Source organism: Cucumis sativus, chromosome 3 (assembly GCF_000004075.3).
Source record: "Cucumis sativus cultivar 9930 chromosome 3, Cucumber_9930_V3, whole genome shotgun sequence".
NCBI classification, from domain to species: domain Eukaryota; kingdom Viridiplantae; phylum Streptophyta; class Magnoliopsida; order Cucurbitales; family Cucurbitaceae; genus Cucumis; species Cucumis sativus.
In genome coordinates, this window is record NC_026657.2 from 19,595,939 (window position 1) to 19,618,953 (window position 23,015).

Below are 23,015 nucleotides of genomic sequence, written 5' to 3' on the forward strand. Positions count from 1 at the left end.
CTACTTCCAATGCTTGAAATGAGTTCCTTCAAAGCAGAATGGTCGGTTGAGATCTGAAGACATCATATCACTCTAGATTGAACCGACCATTGCATCATAATTGAAACGTCTTAAAATTGTTGAAATATTTTGATGGAGTTATACGTCAAAATAATAAATTTGTCAAATAGAAACTCGTTAGTACAATGGTTGGGTCGTAGATCTTGCTTTCTTTAAGACATTTTGTGATTCTACTCGATATGAAAATAGTTCTAGATTTGCCCCATCGCCTCCAAGATAAAACATTCCCTGTTCGTTGATCAGAGTTGCACCAGAACCGAAAAACCAACACTCTAATGTATACTTGCTTAGAATTTAAAAAACAAGATAGAGTAGAAAGAGAGGAGATATTCCTCACCTTCTGTAAAACTTGGGTTCTCTTTGCTCATTTTACCATGAATGAAAAAAAAAATAAAAATTATTTGTACTTATTAGAAAAAATTATAATTGCTCTTAAATAAGATGCCTGCTTGTTTTATTATATCTTTTAATCATAGCCATTTATATCATAGTTTGACTTAGGAAGTGACGTTGGACAATCATCAAATTTGTTTTAGAAAGCATGTGAGTGATAACAAAGAGTGTTAATTAAAAATTGTGTTTTGGTATATGTTGGACAATTTTCATCCTTGAAAATAACTGAAACCAAGTAAGAGGTCAATTTTTCCGTGTTGATTTTAAATTTCAAATCTTGAACCTTAGACGTTATTATGAAGATTAGACGCGTTAAAGTTCAATAACTCAAAATAAAAAAAAAAAAAACAGGACCTAGAATTAGATAAAATTAGTTTAGGGTTGGAATTGAGGCAAAATATTAGTTCCCATGTTTTCATTTATTTATTGCTAATATCCTACAACTTTTTTTCATTCATTTCATCTTTTCTTTTTAATATTTATAAATTATATATCTCTTGATTCTATTGGATTTACTCAAGCAAACAACATTCCGTTAATGATGTGAACGAGAAGAATTTTAAGAAAAGAAGCTGTTCTAATTCAACCTCGGAGTTAATTATTTTCAACAAAATGGACCAATATTTAGAAAGTCATAAACAAAGACATCCACTAATTAAAGGTGTGTGTAATTATGTTTATGGGGACTTTGAATTAAGGTTAATTAAGTAAGATTAATTATTCTTTTTCGTTTCAACTCTACTTTAAGATCTGCCCGTGAGCTATTTTTGACAATATATTAAATAATTAATTGTTCAAAGAATTCTTGGTAATGATGTCATAAAATCTAATTGAGGATTAAAGAAAAAATAAAAAGAGGTTTGGACGTTGATTATTTTCAATTAAAGTGAGAAAAGTGGTTGGAATCTGCCAAATAAAATTAGTCAGCATCGTGTTTGCAATTTAATATAGTAAAATACATTATTGTTTTTCTATCTCAAATGACTAACCCTACTTATTGTGTTACGTGTTAATGATGTCATTTACATTTGGTCTAAAAGCTTCCCTCCCACCTCTTACACGATACTTATATTTAATTCGTTTAATATCAATGCTGGCTATGGTATGTTTGAAAGATAGTTAGTTTGAATGAAAGTTAATTAGTTCCAATGGGTTATGCTAATTACTTCCCTATTTCTTAATGTGTACCTTAACATAAGGAACTAAACATGATTTTTACAACTACAAGATGGAAATATATATATAGATTTAACTTCAAAAAGAAAAAAAAATTATCAAACAGATCCTTGGCATTTAAAATGATAATTTCTCCGTATGCCAAAAGCATAAAGCAGAAAATTTGGTTAAAAAGTAAACGTCAAGGGGAGGTGATAAATTTCTTTCACAACGAACAAATTAAAATCTTCATATTTTTATTAACTAATAATAGAGATATTTTTAAAAATAGTAAAATAAATTAAACTATTTACAAGCTATAACAAAATTTTGGATTCTATCAATGATAGAAACTGACATACTTCTATCATTATCTATCAATATCACTTATACAAGTATATCAATGTCTATTATTGATAGAATCAGAAAATTTATCCTATGTGTTGTAAATATTTTGTCAAAATTGCTATTTTTTATAATTCCCTTTAATAACATCAGTTTTTGGTATAAATTGCTTTTTATAAATGATATGTTTTATCTCAAAAATAAATTGATCTATCTTAATAGATAATATGAAATTTTCTTATCATTCCAAACGTGAATCCTCGACACGTTTTCTCAAAATGTTGCCTGTTTAAATTCGTCATTTTTCAGTCGAATTTTATTTTTATTGAAGGTTCATCATTTATACTTTATAAATACAAAATAAATTAGCACTATCAAGAATAACACATATATTTTGAATAGTTACGCACATATCTTAATAAAAATGACAAAGATATCAAAAAAAATTCAACGTGAGATGTTGCATGAAACTGTTAGATTTCTTTTAGTTTTGAAAAATTAAAACAAGCATGAGAATGAGAAAGGGTTGTGGTAAAAGCTAGGAAAAGAGAAGAGAATGGCACACACATAAATTAGCTTTAAGGGCCAGATCTTGTCAAGATCTACCGTTGCCTTCAACTCTGCCGACAATAGTGTCCAAAAAGACTTTGTAGATAATTTATATTCTTTGCTTTTTACGCATGGCCCTTCCTTCATTCATTATCCTATTGCATGCATTGAAGTTTTCTCTTTATTTTAAGTACTCAGGATTGAGGGGAAAATACAGTGCAATCTTCCTAGGGATTTTCTTACCCATTTGAAAAAAAAAACAGCAGTGAGGTAACTTGGTAATTCAGTTTGGGATATACCACTTGTGTTTGTAGGACAATGTGTGCAAGAAAGATGACCACTAATATTAAAGAGTTAAATAGTTTACAACGTAGTACTATCTTATCTACAATACTTGAGTACTACAACAATTCACGTAGAGTTTAACTCATTGATCGCCAAGACTCCCCTACATATGAGATTCTCTCTCAAGTGTATTTGATTTAGCTTCCCTAAGTGTGAAAATCCTTTCTCAATAGCTATGGTTTAGTGTATCTCTCGCTAAAACGAGATTATCTTTAGTGTGTTGCGTTTAACGTATGAAGAAACTTGCACAACAGGATAGCAAGCAAAGAGCAAAAAGAAAATCTTTTAATTTAAACTATGTAAGTTATAGTAGATTCAAAGGCTTCAAACTACATAAGTTTTTCATTCACTATATCTTTTAATTTAAAAGCATGCTTAGCCTTTTAGAATTATGTTTCTAAATATTGTCCATGTATTAGTATTTTGGGATGCTGAAATTAAATTAAGGAATGAATCTGTAAAATCTTCCACTGCTTAGGGCTTTTATCCCTCCATTTTCAATGTGAAAAAACAATGCATTATAAAAGGGAATGCCAAAGTAAAACGAAGTTAGATGAGGAAGGACAAACGCAAACAGGAATGGCATCCCACAGAAGCTTACGTGAGGAGGCTCTGCGACAGATAGGGGAAAAAAGGTTGTAGATGTAGAGATTAGAGGAAAATAAGAAAAGAGAATGGAGGAATAATAAATTTACGATTTTGTAGCTTATAATTTTGTTGCACTATGTAAAGTTATAGACAGAAAAGTTAATTAATAAAATAAAATGTTATGAAAAGTTTTGGAGTTAGCTTTTGTTATTTAAATTTCGAGGATGAAATTTCTAAAGATGAGAAGAGTTTAAGATTCCCGTACCTACATTAGAATGACTCAAATTTGATGAAGTGTTTAGAGAAGGCAGTGAAAGGCTGCATTAAGAATCTAGCTATTCGAGTTAATTCGCCTAGAAGTAAGATGACACGATAAGACATTTTGCGTTTAAGTATTATTAAACGATTAAAAGTTCTTCGGTAAATGAGAAAAGGCAAAGAAATGTTTAATCTTGATTTGATAAGAGTTTACGTGTAAGGTTAAGAGTTAAGCATGTTTAAGATAAACATGGAACTTACACGTGTGCCACTAAGAGTAGGAGCTGGCAAATTATTAAAGAGTTTAAGGACAACTAATCTTATTTGGAGTTAGTATAAATAGAGGAAAGAATCAGATGAAAAGAGGATTTTGAAAGTTTGAAAATAAAAACTAAGTGTTAAGTTGTTGTTGAAAGACTACGCAAGAAGAAGAAGTGCAAAAGCAATTTAGGTTCAAGTCAATTAAGTTTTAGTGAGTAATATTCTTCTTAAAAGAGTTGGGTTATATTAATAGGTTTTCTTTAAAGTTCTTATTGATTTGAAATTATATTTAAGATATGAATGTTTTAAAGAGGTTTTGAAAGAAAGTTTATACTATGTTTTATATGAATGGAAAATGAAATTATGTTCAAACAATAGTTCTCGTTCTATCATTGAGTTAACTATTATGTGCACATAAGGGTAATGGCAGCCATGTAGAAAGTGACTACATGGTGGAGTGAAGTTAGTCAATGCATAAATGGCGTATATTGTGCTTAGTGGCCTAATCAACAAGAAGTGAATCAGGATATTCCCGAATGCTATGGATGAAAAAGACATCACAGTAGTATTAACGCGAGATGATAAGACTTGGTATAAGAAATGATTCGCGTTCTTGGCAAAAGGATTGTTTGAGACTAATGTGTTTTTATGCTATATGATGTATTTATGTGAAATGTTATGAAATGATGATGTTTGTGGAATGTGTTCCAAAAAGCTTTTCTTACTTCCTCACTAAGTCTTTTGACTTACGTTTTAAGTTTTCACTTTCCAAATTACAGGCGTTAAGGCTAGAATAAGAAAGGGTGAAGAAGTTGCTAGAGTAAGGTAGTGGCTTGTTTAGGCATCTGGTTGGTCCATTCAGACGTCTGACCTTCTCTTTTCATGGTAAAGATGCAGTTCCTTTTTATAGGAAGATTTAGACGAAAAATCTAATCTTGTGAACATGTCAACGTTGAAAGTTGCCTCTCTTGTCAATTCATGTCAGCTCCATCTACCACTTTTGTCTTCTAACAAACTTTTTCGCGCATTCTGATGTGGTCTTCTCACCTATTTTTCACGCTAGTTCCTCTGCAATTTGCCAACTTCTTCTTTTGTTGATAATCTTGCGTTTAGATACTAAAAATGGGGTAAAGTAAGCATATTGCTTATGTAAAGTTTATTTTTAAATATTTATGCATTTACAACATAAGCTAGGCTTTTTGACACTCTTATCATGCATTTTGGTCTCATTTTTCTATCTAAAAGGCCATAATAACTTGTATTTCTACAAGTTATCATTTTCACCTAATAAGAATGTCCACAAAGAAGACATGACAAGCAACAATGTAGAAGATGTGTTTGAGTTCATTGGCAATATTGTTTGCAAGCTAATGAATGAATCTTCTGAGTTGTTATTAAAGGCTCGTGATCATCTCATTTGCGCATCCAAGACTCTTACATGGAAACTAAAAACGCGCGACAAGAAATTTTGATTTACATCGCACCTTCCAAAGTTTCAAAAACAACTTCATAGCCCTATATAGACACTACAAGAAATTCTTGCTCTTCTAATGCATATTCACATCGTCGGAAGAAAAGGCATTAGAAGATGGGACATCTTTCGAGCATTAATTGGAGCATTGGAAGAAATAGTTTCTCCAAATGCATACAACAAGTGTTGGCAATTAGTAACCAACTTTCATGTCAGCCATGCACGACGTTGGGAGATGTAGGGCACTCCCAATGCTCTTACACCACATTTGAAGATAGAAGATAATCCATGACATCACTAGTAATGGCATTGGGAATTGATGGGAAGCTATTGATTTGTTAATGCATGCGTCGCCAGGTTGCCTTTAAAAGCATTACCAGATATATGAAGAAGAGCTCAAGAAGAATGAAGAAGGGCTTCGTTTTCGAGACTTTTGAAGAGGGGAAAAGGAAGGGTTTATGGTGTTGTCGTTGCCGCTATCACCTCTATCTCTTCTAGTATGTAATATATTTAAAACGTTAATTCATTCTATGTGTGCTTTGGAGGGCTGTCATACTTGGGGTATTGCTACAATTTCTTTGAATTATTTAGGGCCTTTTCTTCTTTCTCTTTGCTTCTTGAATTTCATCCCATGAAAATGTATATTCACAAATCAATAAGTATTTTGTAGTTGTTCTTTAAGGCTACATAAGTGTTTATTGTCAATGTTTGAGAACAGATTAGGTTGCTTAGAAACTACTATTACTAGTTTTATGTTTTCGTTATTGTGTTTTGTTGGGTTTCGACCGATGATTGCCCAAATGGAGATTTTAGTTCCCTTTCAGTGTGAAATGAAATGGATTCCAAGGTTTCATAATTTTTTTATCTATTTAATACTTTGAAATGCAGAGTTTGGACTATTGACTGTGGAATGCTTCTTAGATTGGTTACCTTCTTGTAGAGGTTCATAGATGGTATACTCATGTTGTCTTCTCGAGAAGAAAACATGGTGGAGCTTTAATTTCCTTGTTAATTTATGATTTAAAGTTGGAAAAGTCGCCTAAGAAACATGTTAATCAACCGAAATTCAAAGGTTACTTTGTGATGTGCATTACCTTATGTTGGGGTTGTCTCAAGGAACTTCTTCTTGAAAAAAATATTATAATTAGGCCCTTGCTCAAGTAAGCTTTGAGAGCTTACCAATATTTTTTTGTTAGAAAATGATGTGAGACTTTGAGTCTCTCTTCTAGTCTTCAGCTTATTGCTTCCTTATGTTGCTATTCTACACACTTATAATAAATGTGATACACACGAGAGATATATATATATTTTGGACCATCTGCTGATTTTTATTCCACTTATATGGGGTTTCTTTTATTTTTTAAGAGATCCATACTTGGAGGAGATTTGGACTTTTGGTTTCCTTTATGTTCTTTTAATGTTTGTTTTGCTATATCAATTTTGATTGGCATAGGGTTTGTTCCTCGTTTCTTCCCTAAAATCTATGCTTGACCTAAGTATGGTACAAAACCATACCTAATTGTTTCGTTTCTAAATATGTTTTCCAAGATATTGCCAAAAAGGCCAAAGGTACATATGTTATCTATTTTTCCTGTACATTTGAGATGTTATATCGATTTTAGTATGTGTGTATGTATATATATGTATTAAAATACCATAATTATATGTTCTAATTTTATTTGATGTGAATCATGAAACTGTATGTGTTGCTCTAACTTGGCATAGTTGTAAATTCCAAAAGCTTATTTTCACTTTTGATGGTAACCTTGCAAACCTCTTAACTAAAGACTAAAACTTTGATCACAAGTTTACCCTGTTGCTACCGAACTTTGATGGAATGGTATTTCTTAGTTCTAATTCTTTGGATTCTTTCTCGTGATTAAATGGTCTTTCCGATTCCTACAATTGAAACGTGGTGTCCTATTTTACACATTCAATTATATTGATATGCTCTGTAACTTTGAAAATTTCAAGCTAATTGTCCTTATTTTGGTTGACTATGATTTGTTTCATGATCAAGATTTTCATTCTTCTATATATCTATATTCATCCTATTATCATTTAGTGTTGTTAAGGTGCAGTCGGGCGCTGGCCTAAAGTATGCCTTCTATACATTTCACAGACGTTGAAAATACCTTTATTTTATTTTAATCTTGACGTCATACATAGGCGTTGAGAGATTGGTTATAATTTTGGATGCCTAGAACGGTGAACTTCCGACGTCATACTTCGTCGAAAGTTTGTCGATCTCCCAACACTTCTTTTCACAACATCGAGAAAACCTCTCTTGACGTATTTCGCTCGACCTTACTCTCAATGTTCGTTTATGTATCGCGATATCATTTTCCAACGCATTTTTATATATTTCTTGACAATTTACTACTTCTAGGATCCAAAATTTCTTGTGGTGGGAGAACACGAGGTTTTGGAAAACAAGCTTGACACCCTCATGAGCAAACACAATGTTCCATCTTTTGCAATCTCAGCTCTTTCTTCCAAGGTCCAAATGCAATCAACCATGATTCGGAGAGTATCTAGACGATAAGACCACTAGTTCTGAACTATAATGAATTATATTCATGCGGTGTTTATTCAACATGTTTCTACCCCAGTCATCCTGCCTAACTTAGAGGAGCACCTTTAAAAAGACAATGACAATCATATACTATCCTTGATGCTTCTTAATCATGGCACGATGCTTCTTTTGATTTAAATTTACATCTTATGTACTTGGTAATCTGCTTATCTCATTATCAATACATGGCGTTACAAGTTTATACACTTAGTATATCGCACTTCCTTCCCTTGTTTGTTTCAATTTTATGCGTTTAAAAATTCTTCTTTTCTTGAGCCTCGCAAAAATAACTTTGATGATATTAACTATGTCAAATTAATTACAACTTAGTCTTTTAGACGTTCAGTCTTTAGTCAAGAAAACTATTTAGAGACATTTTTTGAATTCTTGTAGGCAAGTAAGCCTGACCTCAAACCTATCTTTTGTATGATTTTTCTAAGTTCATCTTATCATTCACTTTCAACAATGAGGACATTGTTTGCACTATTAAATTTGAAGATGTACGAGGTTCGAGTTAAAGCGTTCAAAAATAAAAAGTAATAATTAATTTTCCATAATGCTTAGTTTAAAAAAGAAAAAAAACAAACTAACATTCTTTTAACGCAATTCATTGAAAATAAGATTCCAATGTTATGGCACCCTAGCAAAAAAAATAATTAAAAATCATAGCTTCAAAACTTGAGAGTTTGTAAATAAGGGATGTGAAGATGAACAAATTGATAGAATAGGAATAGGAATGATTGAAAGAAAAGTATAGATGTGAAAAGGTGTTGAATTCATAATAAAAGAAAGAAAATGAAATGAGAAAAAAATGATTGGTAGTTGGTAAAATGAAAAGTAACACGTGGGGGGGGATTTAAGAATATTGTTATGAAGGGTGTGGAAACGAAATTGAAGAGAAAGAGAATGCGGAATGTTGGTAGCCATTTCAAAAGAAACATCACATGAGTGACATTCATATCACACTCCCCTTTCGCCCACATCTCCCAATATCACCACTTTCTTACTTATAACAATAATACTTTCTCTCTAAAAATACCAATCTCTATGAATCAAATTTACAAAACATATCTTCAACTTTCAATTTTATTTTATTTTTCTTATGCTATGTTTCTTTTTTAAACAACTTTAAATTTTTCATTCATTTTTATCCATATATTATATCTCCATTCACAAATTATTCTTTATTCTTTATTTATATGCTATGTTCAATTCCTCTACCCGTATGCTATTCAATACCTCTGCGTGATTGTATCGACATAAATTCTGAAGTATTTTCTCTGTCCATGTTTTTCTTTTTATCAGCAGAAAAAACATACAAAATTAAACCTCACATACTATGTGATATTCTTAGTATTGTTGTTTGAGTCGTATATATCCATTTTTTTTTTGTAATATGTATTGCCTTTCTTGGTTCAAATGGCAAAGTTATCTGGTTTGTTTTCATCATTTATTTATTGATTCACCCTTATATTATGCCATATACACTCTTCATCTATTTGTATCTGCATGTGTATTAGAATATAATATAGAGAGAAGAAAGGACCAAATTTAAATTAGTTTTTGTCATCAATTACATCACCTAACAAATTTCTTTCAAAAGAATATTGATTGAGAGATAAGAAAAACACACACAAATATATATATATATATATATATATATATATATATATTTCTTATTATAGTGGCAAACTGCAAATTAAATATGAAAAAATTGACACGAATTTAATATAAAATGGAATGGAAAATTTAAAGTAACAATATACATGATAGTTAGTGGGGTGTTACGTTTGATAATTAAAAGATAAAACATATATATATATAATAATGTAGCAAGGGTTAATTAAAATATAATGTGAATGAGTCATGTGATTAGAATGGAGATGAAAATTTAAGATATCAAATAATTGACAATTGAGACACACTGATTTGTTTTTTAAGACTTTCGATTTGATTATTATTTTTGAAGAAAGATAAGTTAAATTCTGTCATCCACAAATTGTTGAGAGTATCCAAATCCACCGCCTGAGAATCAAACTCCACTACTTCACAAAATCCTTTTTACATATAAAAACTCACCTTCCTTTCATTTTCCTAATAAAATACATCTCAATCCAATTCATTGTTTTTAAATACACCCACAGAGCTCGTTTTTCATAAATATCACAGATTTTATTTTAGTTTTTGTAATAGATAACAATTTTGGTTGTAAACGATCTTGAATCAAATAACGATCTTTGTTGAACTATGCAAGTTATGGGATAAGAATGTTTATGCCTCCTTTCTTCTACATCGTTAACTGACTAATTCTTTTAGGGTTGTTGCTTTGAAATTATGTTGTGTTTAATTATGTCTTGAGTTTTCACCGAAAAACAAAAAAGAATTCTCAAACTTGGAAGGAGCCTGAGTTCTTGTTCTTGACGTAAAGTGGTTTTCATTTTATGATGAAAAAATAAAAGTCATAGTTTAGAGTCAATCTCACACTTAACCAGAGTCCAAGTGTGTATTAGAAAATACATTTTTAATTATTTAGTTTAAAAAATAAATAAGTTTTTAGAAAATTAAATGTTGGTAACCACTCAAAATAACTTTGAAAGTGTAATTTAAATGTTTTTTACCAAAAAAAAAAATTTAATAAAAATAAGCTTATTAAAAAACATTTTTTCTTAAGTCATTCCAAAAAGTGTTGTATTTACAAATAAGTACGTTATATTGTTGTAATTGTTTAGGTGTTGATTACTGAAATCATATTTTCAAGAGATACTACTTATAAATACCATTGAATAGAGGTGGATTACCAAATTGTGCGGTATGATATTTTTTTTTACCGTTTTGTGTTTATTGGTAAGGTTGTTGAATTTGTTGTAACACGTAGTTTTCTTTTATCGTTATCTAAGTAAATTTGATAATTTTAATTTTCTTTTTTAATTTCATGATTGTATTAACTTTTTAGATGACGGTGGAAAAGAAAGGTGTCAATGTCAAAGTATAAGAATTTTTTAGAAATTGTGGACCAATATGTAAGTAGACTTTTCAATGTGATTTTGATTATTCTAAAGTCTTTAGGTTCATTGAAACGACAATATTTTCATTGAAAACAAACCTTTTAAATATATGTATCATTCTCTTTGCTCAAAAGTAAAAGTATTCAACGAGAAAGAAAGAGTTATGAGGGCTTTGGAAAATGATGTGTGGTAGGAGGTTAAACAATAAAAGGGCCACAAACAATTGCTTCTTCAATAAGTGTTGAATTTGAAGAGTAAATTAATGTCTCACCTCTTTCTTACAATAAGAAAATTAAATTTCTAACTTTGACATTTATGTTGTAATTAACCTCAATTTCCATACTTTTTCTTTTAATTTAACATTTCCACCGATGATGACAGAAACCATTAAAAATTCTACCTTCATAACTTATATTATGATTAATTTTCTGCTTTTCTTTCCTTTTGCATAGAGGCAGACGCAAGGTTCAGGAGGTTCAAGAATAAAGTCAAGACGGGTGAGCTCTTCAAAAAAGCTCTTGCATCCAATAAGCTTGAGAAGGTTATGAAATAGTGCGTGCCTCTTCTTTTAAGAGGAAATGAGAAAGTATGAAACGGTAAACTATTTATGGTTCGTGTAACATAATGAAAAAGTCCATGAAATTTGTCAAGTTTTTAAACATTCTAGGTTTGTTCTATTTTTTTTTATCGTTTTTCTTCTCTTCCTCTTCTACCGTATTTCTTTTATTTTCTTTCAAAATATTATTTGGTTTAAGATCGTGTACCAAATATAAAATATCTATTTTTTTTATTTTTTTTCAAACTATTATTTGCTTGTTTCAAATATATAAAAAACTGCGAAACAAAATTACCAAAATAGTCAAATCTAAACGATGGTGTACAAAAATTCTTTTAAAAAATCATTTAAATTTGGGTAGCCAAATTTAAACGATCAAATATAAATGATCGTGTTCCAATTATAAATGATTGCGTCCCAAATATAAAGGATCATTTTTTAAAATATAAACGATCGTGTACCAAAAAATTATGAAAAAAATTGTAAATAATTGTGTACCAAAAAATCTTGAAAAAAATCGTTTGTATTTGGTCAAATGTAAACTATCGTGTACGAAAGAATAGTCAAATCTAAACGATCGTTTTTCAAATATATTACGCGTGTTGGATGTCAATTAATCACATGACATTTTTTATATTTTTCATTATGGACCTATGAGCTTTTTCTGTTTTTAAAATTAGTCTATATCGTGTAAATATTTTACTAGTTTGTTATATTTTTAAAAAAAGACCCCTTATAATATATTCCTTTATAGTACACAATTAATATCAACCATGAAGTTATAATATATTCCTTATTATTATTGGACTAAAGTGAATAATCAACTACTCATTTCAAATATAACAAAACAAACTAAAATATTTACAATTATAACAAATTGTCATTGTTTATATGTGATAGACATGATAAACTACTATTATTCATCATTGAAAAACTCAGATAAATGTTGATAGATGTTTATTAGTGTCCATCATTGTGTATCACTATCTATCATTAATAGATAGTAAAATGTTTTGCTAAACTTTTGGCAGTGTTGCCATTTAGAATAATTACCGAAAAGAATGTGTTTCTTCCCCAAAAATTTACCTTACTTAACACAAATGATTACAATATTAAGATTAAAATTACTTTTCAATAAAAAATTTACAATTTACCATATGAATCTAATATATATATTATTTTATCAATATACTTCAATAATAATTGATATATGTATACATTCTAAACTCGAGATGAGAAATTAGCTAGACAAATTCTCATAATAACTCATTGTGCTCAAAAAAAAAAAAAAAAAACACACGGATACGTTTTTTCTATTTTATCTTTTGATCCCACACGTAGTTAGAATATATTGATATATCAAAGTTTCACTGATCATAGATCGTGCAACGAACTAAGTTGAGGTCACTATTTAACCGAAATAGCATTTTAAAACTCAAAACAAAGCAAAGTCCACTAATTTCATTAAATAAGATATAAAAAAATCTCAAAACAAATGTTCGACAAACCAAATAAATATATATAAAAAAAAACAATAAGACAAAAAAACCTAATTCATGCCATATCTAATTTTAAAGAAAGACATAAAGTGTTCGTAAACTTTAAAATAAAGAAACATCTATCAATCATGTCATGAACGATCTTCAAAAACAAGAAAACCATAGGCAGAGACATGAACATAGTCCCCGTATGGCATGTCAAGGGTTATTGTCGCTTGACAGTTTGTCCTTCCCTTTACTATTGGTCCCATTAGGTAAACTATTAACTTCCAATTAGCTGGTATGCCTTAAATGATAATATCAGTCTTGTGATCTCCGTAAGAACCACACATCAGTCATAAAGTAAACCTAAAGGTACATAACAGTCAAACAATCATAAGTATTAGTCTAAAAGTGGTGATCCAGAGGGACACTGTATGTGGAGGGTACACTAGCTTGATAACTAAAACTAACATGGAGAATTGACAAAAAATATGCCAAAAATGGGGTAGAAAAAGAGTTTTAGGATTGATTGTAAAAAAGTTGAGATTTAGGACAAATTATGGGTGAAATGACGAAAATACCTTTATTTAATTTTACTTCACATTTGCTCTTCTCTTCCAACTTCTCTCTCTTCAATGTAGATTATGTAAAGGAAAAAAAAAAAAAGAATTTCGAATTTTTGTGTTCTTCTCCTCATAGATTACGTAAAGGAAAAAAAAAATCATTTGCAGTTCTTCTCATAGATTACGTAAAGGAAAAAAAAAACCATTTACAGTTCTTATCCTTTCTCAAAAGTTTGTCAACTTTCTGCTTTACTCCGGTGTGGTTCATCCACTACTCCGACGAACATCTCACGCATTGTGGTTTGTTTTAATTTTTTTTTAATCTGAATCGTGTTGTGTTATATGTATATATATTTGCATCTTAAATGTATAAATCAAATATAATTTTTAATTGTTTCAAGTTGATTTAGGGTTGATTTAGGGTTGTTTTAGAGATGTTTCAAAGGATGTTAGCAAGTTATTATTATTATTATTTTATCTCGCAAACATCTCACAAGTTCTTAAATTCAAATGTTTAATCTGAAATGAATTGATTTAGGGTGACTTTTAACTATTGTTTTTTGTATCTCGCAATATCGTAAACATTTCGTAGCTGTCAAACTTCAAATGTCGAAGACTGAATTAGTCATATACTTGTTTAGGGTGTGGCTATGCACATTTTATTTAGTGTTTAGCTAATGTTTTTAAATTTCACAAAATAAGTCAATAAACTTTTTTTATGTGATATGTCAAATTCTAACTTCAAATCAGTTTTTGCAGTAATTAAAAGTATAAGGTGGTTTAAGGATGTCAATGTTTCCATGTTAGTGCATTACAGCGGTACATGAGATGAGGGGCGAAGAAAATATGAAGGAGGCATGTTAAAAGGCATCGTTGTCAGTAAAGAAATCACACATAAAGATTTACAGGTAGAATTATATGACCTTGCAGAAGTTGACCCTTCAAAGTTCGACGTAATGATAAGATGCATATATGAGATAAAAGTGGAACATGAAGCTCCTCCATTTGAGTTAAGCAATGACCGTGATTTGAAGTTTTATCTTCTTAGTGAAAATCCATTAAAGGTCTCTTTATACGTCTCATTTGAGCCTAAAAGTAATCAAAGCAAGAAAGTGTTAAGCAAAGATTACAATTCAGTATCTGGAAGCAACCAAGCTCATAACTTAAACCCTCATCCTCCAATTGTAATGGATACATTAAATGAGAATGAAGTTCATGTTCGTGAAGTTGAAGTTGGCTTGTGTGATAACATGATAGGGACCACTTCGGCTATATGGGAATCATATGAGTCATATGATTCGAAAGATGATACTTTTACATGGGAGCCAGTAGAGACGAATAGTGAATCATTTGACATCCCACAACATAGATATGCTCCTACAAAAGATTGCAAAGGAAAATCTAAAGTTCATTACAGCTCTTCTAGCCGAAAGTTGAAGACAACATGAGTGATTGGTCCGAAGAAAGCTCTACAAGTGAGGAGTCTGTTCCAAAAGAGATTTGTCAATAAGATTAAGTGTCTTGGCAATGAAAAAAAAATTCAGTTTGTAGTAAAAAAGTCTACAAAAGAGGTTCTCTTTGTTAGATGCATTGACAACAAGTATGGTTGGAGACTGCAAGCGATGAGATTGAAGGATTCAAATATATTTAAGATTAAAAAGTATGTCAAAGTTCATTCGTGTTCTCTTGACGTTTTGAATCGTGACCATAGGAAAGCAAAATATTGGGTTGTTGGAGAATTAATAAAGTCAAAGTTCAAGGGAGTCGGTCGTCTATACAAACCACGTGATATCATAGAAGACATGAGGCAAGACTATGACATAAATATGAGTTATGAAAAAGCATGGCACGCTAGAGAAAATGTGTATGAACGAGTGTGATGGTATCCTAAAGAGTCATATAATCTAGTACTTAGGTATGGTGAAGCTCTCAAACTTGCAAATCTAGGTACAATATTTCACATGGAACTTGAAGATGGTCGTTTCTTCAAATATCTTTTTATGGTTGTTAGTCCATGTGTTCGAGGATTCTTAAACTGCATTAGACCGGTTATAGTTATGGATGGAACATTCCTTAAGAACAAATATCGAGGTCAGTTGATAGTTGTTGTTTGCTTGGATGGTAACAATCAAATTTATCCTCTTGCCTTTGGAGTGGTGGACAGAGAAACAGATGCTTCAATACAGTGGTTCTTAGAGAAATTGAAAGGTGCAATAGGAGAGGTGCCTAATCTAGGCTTCGTGACAGATCGAAAAACATGTTTTTCTAAGTGTATTGCATCGGTTTTTCCCTCCGCATTCCATGGACTTTGTGTCCAACATTTGACTCAAAATTTGAATGATAAATATAAGAATGACACAGTAGCTACTTTGTTTTACAATGCATCTAGAACATATCGTGAATCAACGTTCTCAGAAGCGTGGAGAAGTATTCTTGCATTTCCAAATGGTTTAGGAAATTATTTAAATGACGTTGGAATAACACGATGGTCTTGTTTTCACTATCCAGGAAGACGATATATTATGATGACAACAAATATAGCAGAGTCCATGAATTCTATACTGAAAGAACCTAGAGATTTTCCTATTGCTTCATTCCTTGAACATGTTCGAGTTTTGCTACAACGTTGGTTTTGGGAGTGTCGAGAAGAAGGCATTAAAGTAACGTCTACATTGACTAAATGGGCAGAGTTATATCTACAAAAGAAACAAGAACGAGCTTTGACAATGAAGGTCAACCCAATTGATTGTTACCAAATCCATGTTAAAGATTTAGATAAAGAGGAGGTCGTAAATCTTCATACTCAAGAGTACACTTGTAAGGAGTTTCAAGCTAAGCAACTACCATGCGCACATGTCATCGTTGTAGCACGAGATCGCAATATAAATGTTTATAGCTTATGTGCTAACTATTAAACTAATGAATGTTTGTTGGCAGCATATTCGAAGGTCGTCTATCCAGTTGGGAATCAGTCGGAATGGAAGACAAGTGAAGAATATGTACATATGACTGTCTTACCTCCGAAAGTAGTCAAAAGAGTTGGTCAACCGAAGAAAAAGAGGATTCCAAGTGTCGGTGAAGCACCAAAATTGCATAAATATGGTCAATGTAAACAAATAGGCCACAACAGATTAACGTGTACCAATCCAATTTCATACATTCAGAAGTCGAGCATACAAGATTAGTCCCCGTCTTGGTATGTAGTATTAGTTTTATACTTGCTTTGTTTGTGCTTGAGTTGTTTGCATGATCACGATGTAAAAAAGGTTCATTGTTTTAATGCAGGTGGAAGATGCTTATAAAATTGTGTCATGTGTTGTTTGCAAGATCACTAAAATCATCTCACTGAGAAATCTAATTTGAAGACGTTCCTTCTGCAACTTCAAGACTTTCCTTCTCTTTTTATTTATCCTACTGTGAACATTTTATAGAATATTTATTTATTGTATTTTTTTTCACAATGTTTGTATTACTTTGCGTGTAACAACCATTTTATATGATATTTGGTTTTATCTCATTAGAATTGCATGTCCTTTCAACTTACTCTGGTTTTGTAAGTTTTCCTTTCTCTTTGCTATCTAATTGACATTCTCTCCTTCATCTTCTTATTCAGTTTTCATTTGTTTTGTTATATTAAAACAATATTTTGATTGTTATAGAAACTGGGGTTTATTTTGTTTTTCTTTCCTTTTTTCCCCATTAAAAACATAACCTTTAATCACAGTTTATGAAATGCATCGACAAATGGAGAAGATGGGTATAACTTGAGTAATGACTAATAACTAATGACTAGTGGGAACATAGAGTAACCAAACTGTTGGCAGGAGTCTGGCTAGCTTGTGGTGCAAACTGTTGACCTTGCTGTTGTTGGACATTAGCGGATCTGCTGCAGAAGGTTTTCGTGTTGACCTTGAGTGATGAGGGCTGGAACCTGAGAAAACTGAAAAATGTATGAACCTAAATGCTATAGAACCTGAATGCTGTATGAACCTGAACATATAAATATACTATAGAAAAGAAAAATGTAGGATTAATTTGCCTTCTTCTTTCCTTGTTGATTTGTTAGTTCAAAATCGATCATTTGAATTGAGGTTCGAGGTTCTTCTAAGTGTTCCTTAAATCATTCTCTTCTTTCTAAACTTTTTTTCTTTCCATTATGCAGCTAAGGAGCTCAAAGGGTGAGACTCAAGCTTTTGGGGGGAACTAGGTTCCATCCCATCTGATTCTTTTCAAACATGAGAAGACAAAGAGTGAAATATGGATCACTTACATTGAAGTGGAGACAAGACGACTGCAATTTAAAGTTTATAGCAATTCAACCTTGACTTCTGTAACGTGATAAAGAGAAATATTGATCTGAATATTTGATTACAATGTCATAGAAATGTTCAATGTCTAACAGATGATCAATAAGAAAAGATCAATAACAGTTTCTATTTTAATGTCATAGAAATGTTCGAGACTCTACTCTTCCAATGTCATAGACTGTATTTTCTATAGGATTTCTTCCAATGGAGGTGGAGTAGTATTTGAAAAAATGAATGTGATGAAAGCAGAGGCATGGCCCCCTGTGCCTATAATAAAATGAGATGAAAGCATTATTTCACATCCCCTTTTTTCGAGAGTTTTCTTTTCTTTTTCTTTTTTTTCCCTATGACATCAAGACAGTCTAACAAAATTTCAGAATCAACATGGAAAAAAGCAAACACGGTTGTGTTTCCTTCTGAACATGTAAAAGGAAAAAAAAAATCAGCAAAAAACTTTCATAGTACAAATTGAAAAAAAGACTATTGTTTTTGTCTCTAAAAAAGATGATCATGAATCAAACAAATGTAAAAGTGCAAGGAACCATGACAAAATGATCCACAAAAGACCAGCATTGTGCCTACTTCCTACCACTTAATCACACAATAAGCTGGCAAAATGATTCTTCACCCAGAGCCAAAAAAGTTGGTTGGATACCAGATTTTTAATTATATCTCTCACTTCAACACCTAAATTAATTATGGCTAGTTCCATTTCTTTCTCTAACCAAACTCAAATGATGTTGGTCCATAGCAGTAGCCCCTACAAAAGACCAATCACCTGTATAGTCTTTATATTATCAAAATGCAAGATAACCACATCTCAAAATACTGCACACTTGACAATTTTCCCAAAAGAATAAAATAAAATTTTCAGACCATAAAACAACAATGGTATTCATTTCATTATGTAAATCTATTTATGTACATAGTTCAGAACATATACAATTCCTTCAAAATTTGCAACTAAAAGTCAATACATGGGATTGTTGGTCCATAATTGAAATGCCAATTGTTTTCTAAAATATGACATGTTTTCTTGACATAATGTAGCTACATCTAAACCAGAAGCTTCATATTCAAATTACTTAATGGTAAATACACAACAATCACTATTGTTCCGTTGCAGTGGAATGGAGTCAACAATGACAAGTGGCCAAGGTTCCTTGTGTGTTGATGATCCGCTTCTCCTAACAAAGAATCTAGTAGTATCTAGCAAATTTGACACCATCTCTCGAATTGGCATTAATATGCTTCTCATATCTTCGGCACTCGTAAGTGATGGAAGTGAATCCCATACCTTAACTTGACAACTTACCAAGTCCAAGCATAATAGAATCCAATGATTGTCATGGATCTTGAATGGAGAGTAAATTTAATCAACATTCACCCAGGGATCTTGAAAGTCTTGTTTTAATCCGACAACATAGTCAACCAACCGATACTCCTCCTTCCAGTGAAATGGTATATTCTCTTTAACGCATTCTTGGTATTCAGGCCACTTTGCAACTAATAGTTGCTGGAAAGAACAAAAATACACATGCATGTATATGTATTTATGTCAGACCGAAATACAATAAGACAATAAGACAAATATCATAAGCAAATTCATTACATAAAGTATGGTTGCAAATACAAACCATGAAAAAGAGTGTGCCTACAGTTGTGAAGTTTTGAGCAAAAGGTATCATGGATGTCTTAATGTTGAAGCGAATGAGAAGAAAGAGTGCATCCAAATGCTAATAGAAACAAAAGAAAACATTTAATTCGGTTCTGCGATCAAACCAACTTCCTAAAGCTACTAAATTTTAGTTAACAAACATGGTTTTACTAAGTACTCTAAACTTGTAAAGAAGAAATAATAAGAAAAGTCCTTACCTCATTTGCCAACCACCGACGACACATGAACAAGTCTCTGAAAAATTCTTTCGATTTTTTTCTTGAAAAGTTTCACGCACCTCATCTTTCGTACGCTTGTCTGTAATCCAAGCTCTGAGTCGATCTAAATGGGCGTCAAGTATTTTATGCATAGGATCATAAACGGATGGTTGAGACTGAGAGGTGGTGGTGGTTGATTTTGTAGGCCATTTAATTAAAGTTGTGAAGGGAGTTGACAAGTAAACACTTGCATGCTTGCTACGTGCGGGTCGAACGTGTGGTCGTTTAGTGGATAAGGGTTCTATTTCCATGACGTTTGAATCAAAATAGGTAAGACTTTCTTCTCCAATTTCCTCGTTGAAATTGTCAACAACGTCTATTGGCTCCTCCAAACCAATATGAACCTTCTTCTCCAACTCGTCCATTGTGTCATCCTCCCTGCGGTCTGCTTCGACACCCTATGGAAGGTCAAAATGCATTAGTAAGGATAATAATATAAACTAATCATCAACATTAGCTATGTCAAAATAAAGCATTAGTAAGGATGATTTTCACCCATTACACAACTTTGATTCCTAACCTTTTTTTGAAGTTCAACGTGTTTCACCACATTACTTGTGTCATCCTCCTTTGGCATCCTCAACCAAGAAGGGGTACCGGGTGTGTCAACATCTTCGGTCTAGGCATCATGACCTTCAAATCCCGTGCAGTCTCCTTCACCCTTTGAAAATGTTAAAATGTATTGGTAAGGATGACTTTGAAAATGTTAAACAAACTTTACTTCATAACCTTTCTTTGAACTTCAAGGTGTTTCAATATAGTCAACAACATTGATTTTAGGCTTCCACGTTCATTCTTGAGAACCGCTACTCGATATTTGAGTTTTCGAACAGCTTCTTTCATCTTAGACTTCCACTTCTTTTTCTTACTCTTTTTACTCTTTTTGCAGTCATTGTCATCATTACTAGCTTCTCTTGGTCGTTTTGAATCACCATTCTTCTCAGAAACGGTGTTAGATGGATGAGGTTTGTCAACAAGTTCCTCTGAAGACATTCTTAGATGCTCCTCCTCTTCAGGAATCATCTCAATTACCACATTAATTATGAACTACAAAGTAGCAAAGCAAATGTAGTTAGGCAAAACAAAAAGGAATAAAGTCATGCATTTGGTAAGTTAGTTACTGTTGGTTGCTACTTACCATTGGCGAGTCAAACACCTGGCTCTGTAGGACATGAGACTTTGGCGATAGTTCGCACACCCACCTCAGCATTCGTGGTATTGCATCGTTGCTTACTTTATGTACACCACATTCAGTGATGGTTGGTATAAACTCATATGCCCAAACCTATTCCATGTTCGACAAAACAAGTTTATCAAGATATATGTATATATAAATATATGCATAAGTTTGTGCTTAGAAAGTAAAATAGCATACTTGTAACGCATGTGAAAATCCCATGACAATATATTTTGTCTTAGTTGATTTATTCTTTCCCTTGGCATGTTGCATGTCCAAGGCTCGTTTTAAGGCATAAATTGTGTGCGTCCAAAAACCAACCCTCCCCAATCATAATTGTTAAATGTGGTCCAATCATCTGCAATCCTAAATAAAGTTCGGTCCACTTTGGTCTGTCTATCTTTTCCTAACAATGACAGCTCTATAAAGTACACTAAAGGTAAAACTATGTCATCGTCATCGTCATCCCCCTCGTATTCCACAAATGTGTCCTCTAAGTCACTTATATAAATACATTTTCTTTGTTCGAAGAACTTGTCCAACAACCTACTATTCCCAACCAATTCAATAGGCTCTGTTGGAGAACTCCGTAGACTCGTCATGATATTAAACTCTCTACTACCAAAAGTGCACACAACTTCCCCTATCATGAAACTGATATGATCATTCCTTTCATCTTCCACCTCCCTTAACAATAAGTAGTGGATGAGCGGCCCATTAAAGACTATATTAAGATCCAAAAAGTGGCCAAACTCTATATTTCTAAATAAGGTTAATTGATCCGATTTCAATTTAGCCTTTATATTACGTGTACTATTTTCTAAATGAGATAAGCTGCTTATTATATACTGAAAATGAGGAGAAGGGTCAATCTTGTACATAGGACCGTCAGTTGATGTCAAAGTCATACTGAAGCTTGCATAAAAAAAAAACAAATTAAATATAATTGCATAAGAGACTTACTAAACATGGATGCACTCTCATCTTGAGACTTCTAATCAAATTTTGGTAGATGCGAGATAAAAAAAATTCAAGGCTATTACTTGCTAAGTCTAATAAAATTGCTAACCCTAAACCCTTAAAGCTCAGTAAACTAGCTAAACATGCATTCTAAACGGTTTAGGAAGGGTAGCACTCTCATCTTGAAACTTATACTCAAATTTTGGTCAAGTAAAGGCCAATAAACATATGTTGTAACACCTTTACTAAAATGAGATTGCTAGTAAGGGGTTGACAAGTTCATAAGAGGCTTACCATAGCAATAAACATGTGAAAGGACATGCTAAATAAACATGTGATAGGGGGTTGACAAGTCATAAGAGGCTTACAAAACCAAATTGCTTGCACTGCTAAACCAAATTGTAACACCTTTACTAAAATGATTAATAGTAGGAGGAAAGCTTACATGTATGTTTAGGAACAAAACTAATTGAATCATTTGTCTTCAAATTCTCTCTAACAAATGAATCCTAAATAAATTGGTTTGCCAAGGCAACAAAGATTGTATTTTATTGGAACTACATCATTAAAAACATTAACAAAGTAGAGAACAACAATGCAGCTTATGATAATGTCTTTCAACATTGTTCTACTGGTAGCTTTGCTGAGTTTAGATGGGATACCAAATATGTTGGAATTCATGTTCTAAACTCCAAGGTATGTATATATATATATATATTTGTAGCATGCACATATATAATAGATTCTTAACCCAATTATCTATTATTACAGTACATTGCAAAGGAAATGGTTTTTCGTCCAATATGTTTATTAATTATATGCTTCTTCTTCCTAAAAACAGAATGGTTCCCATGGCTCTCTATGTTTGTGTGCCTGTACTACATATGCATTTCTTCTCTACAAATTTAATGATATATCTAAAATGTGCCCAACAAAAAACTCATATCTCAACAAACAACTTAAACAAAGAGGATGTATATTGTAATAATAGATAAACATATCTCAACAGACTAACTTAAAAAAAAAAAATC

General features: G+C 31.9%; 1 protein-coding gene across 1 annotated transcript; it reads left to right on the top strand.

Annotated features, from left to right (window-relative positions):
- The first annotated feature begins 15,566 nt into the window (after positions 1–15,566).
- Positions 15,567–16,520, top strand: LOC116402432. The gene has a single exon (XM_031881683.1). The coding sequence runs from the start codon at positions 15,567–15,569 to the stop codon at positions 16,518–16,520; it is 954 nt and encodes a 317-aa protein (XP_031737543.1).
- Positions 16,521–23,015: the final 6,495 nt, after the last annotated feature.

Bases quoted from the DNA above. Each gene is read 5' to 3' on its own strand.
- LOC116402432 (XM_031881683.1), top strand. From the start codon at position 15,567: ATGGAACTTGAAGATGGTCGTTTCTTCAAATATCTTTTTATGGTTGTT.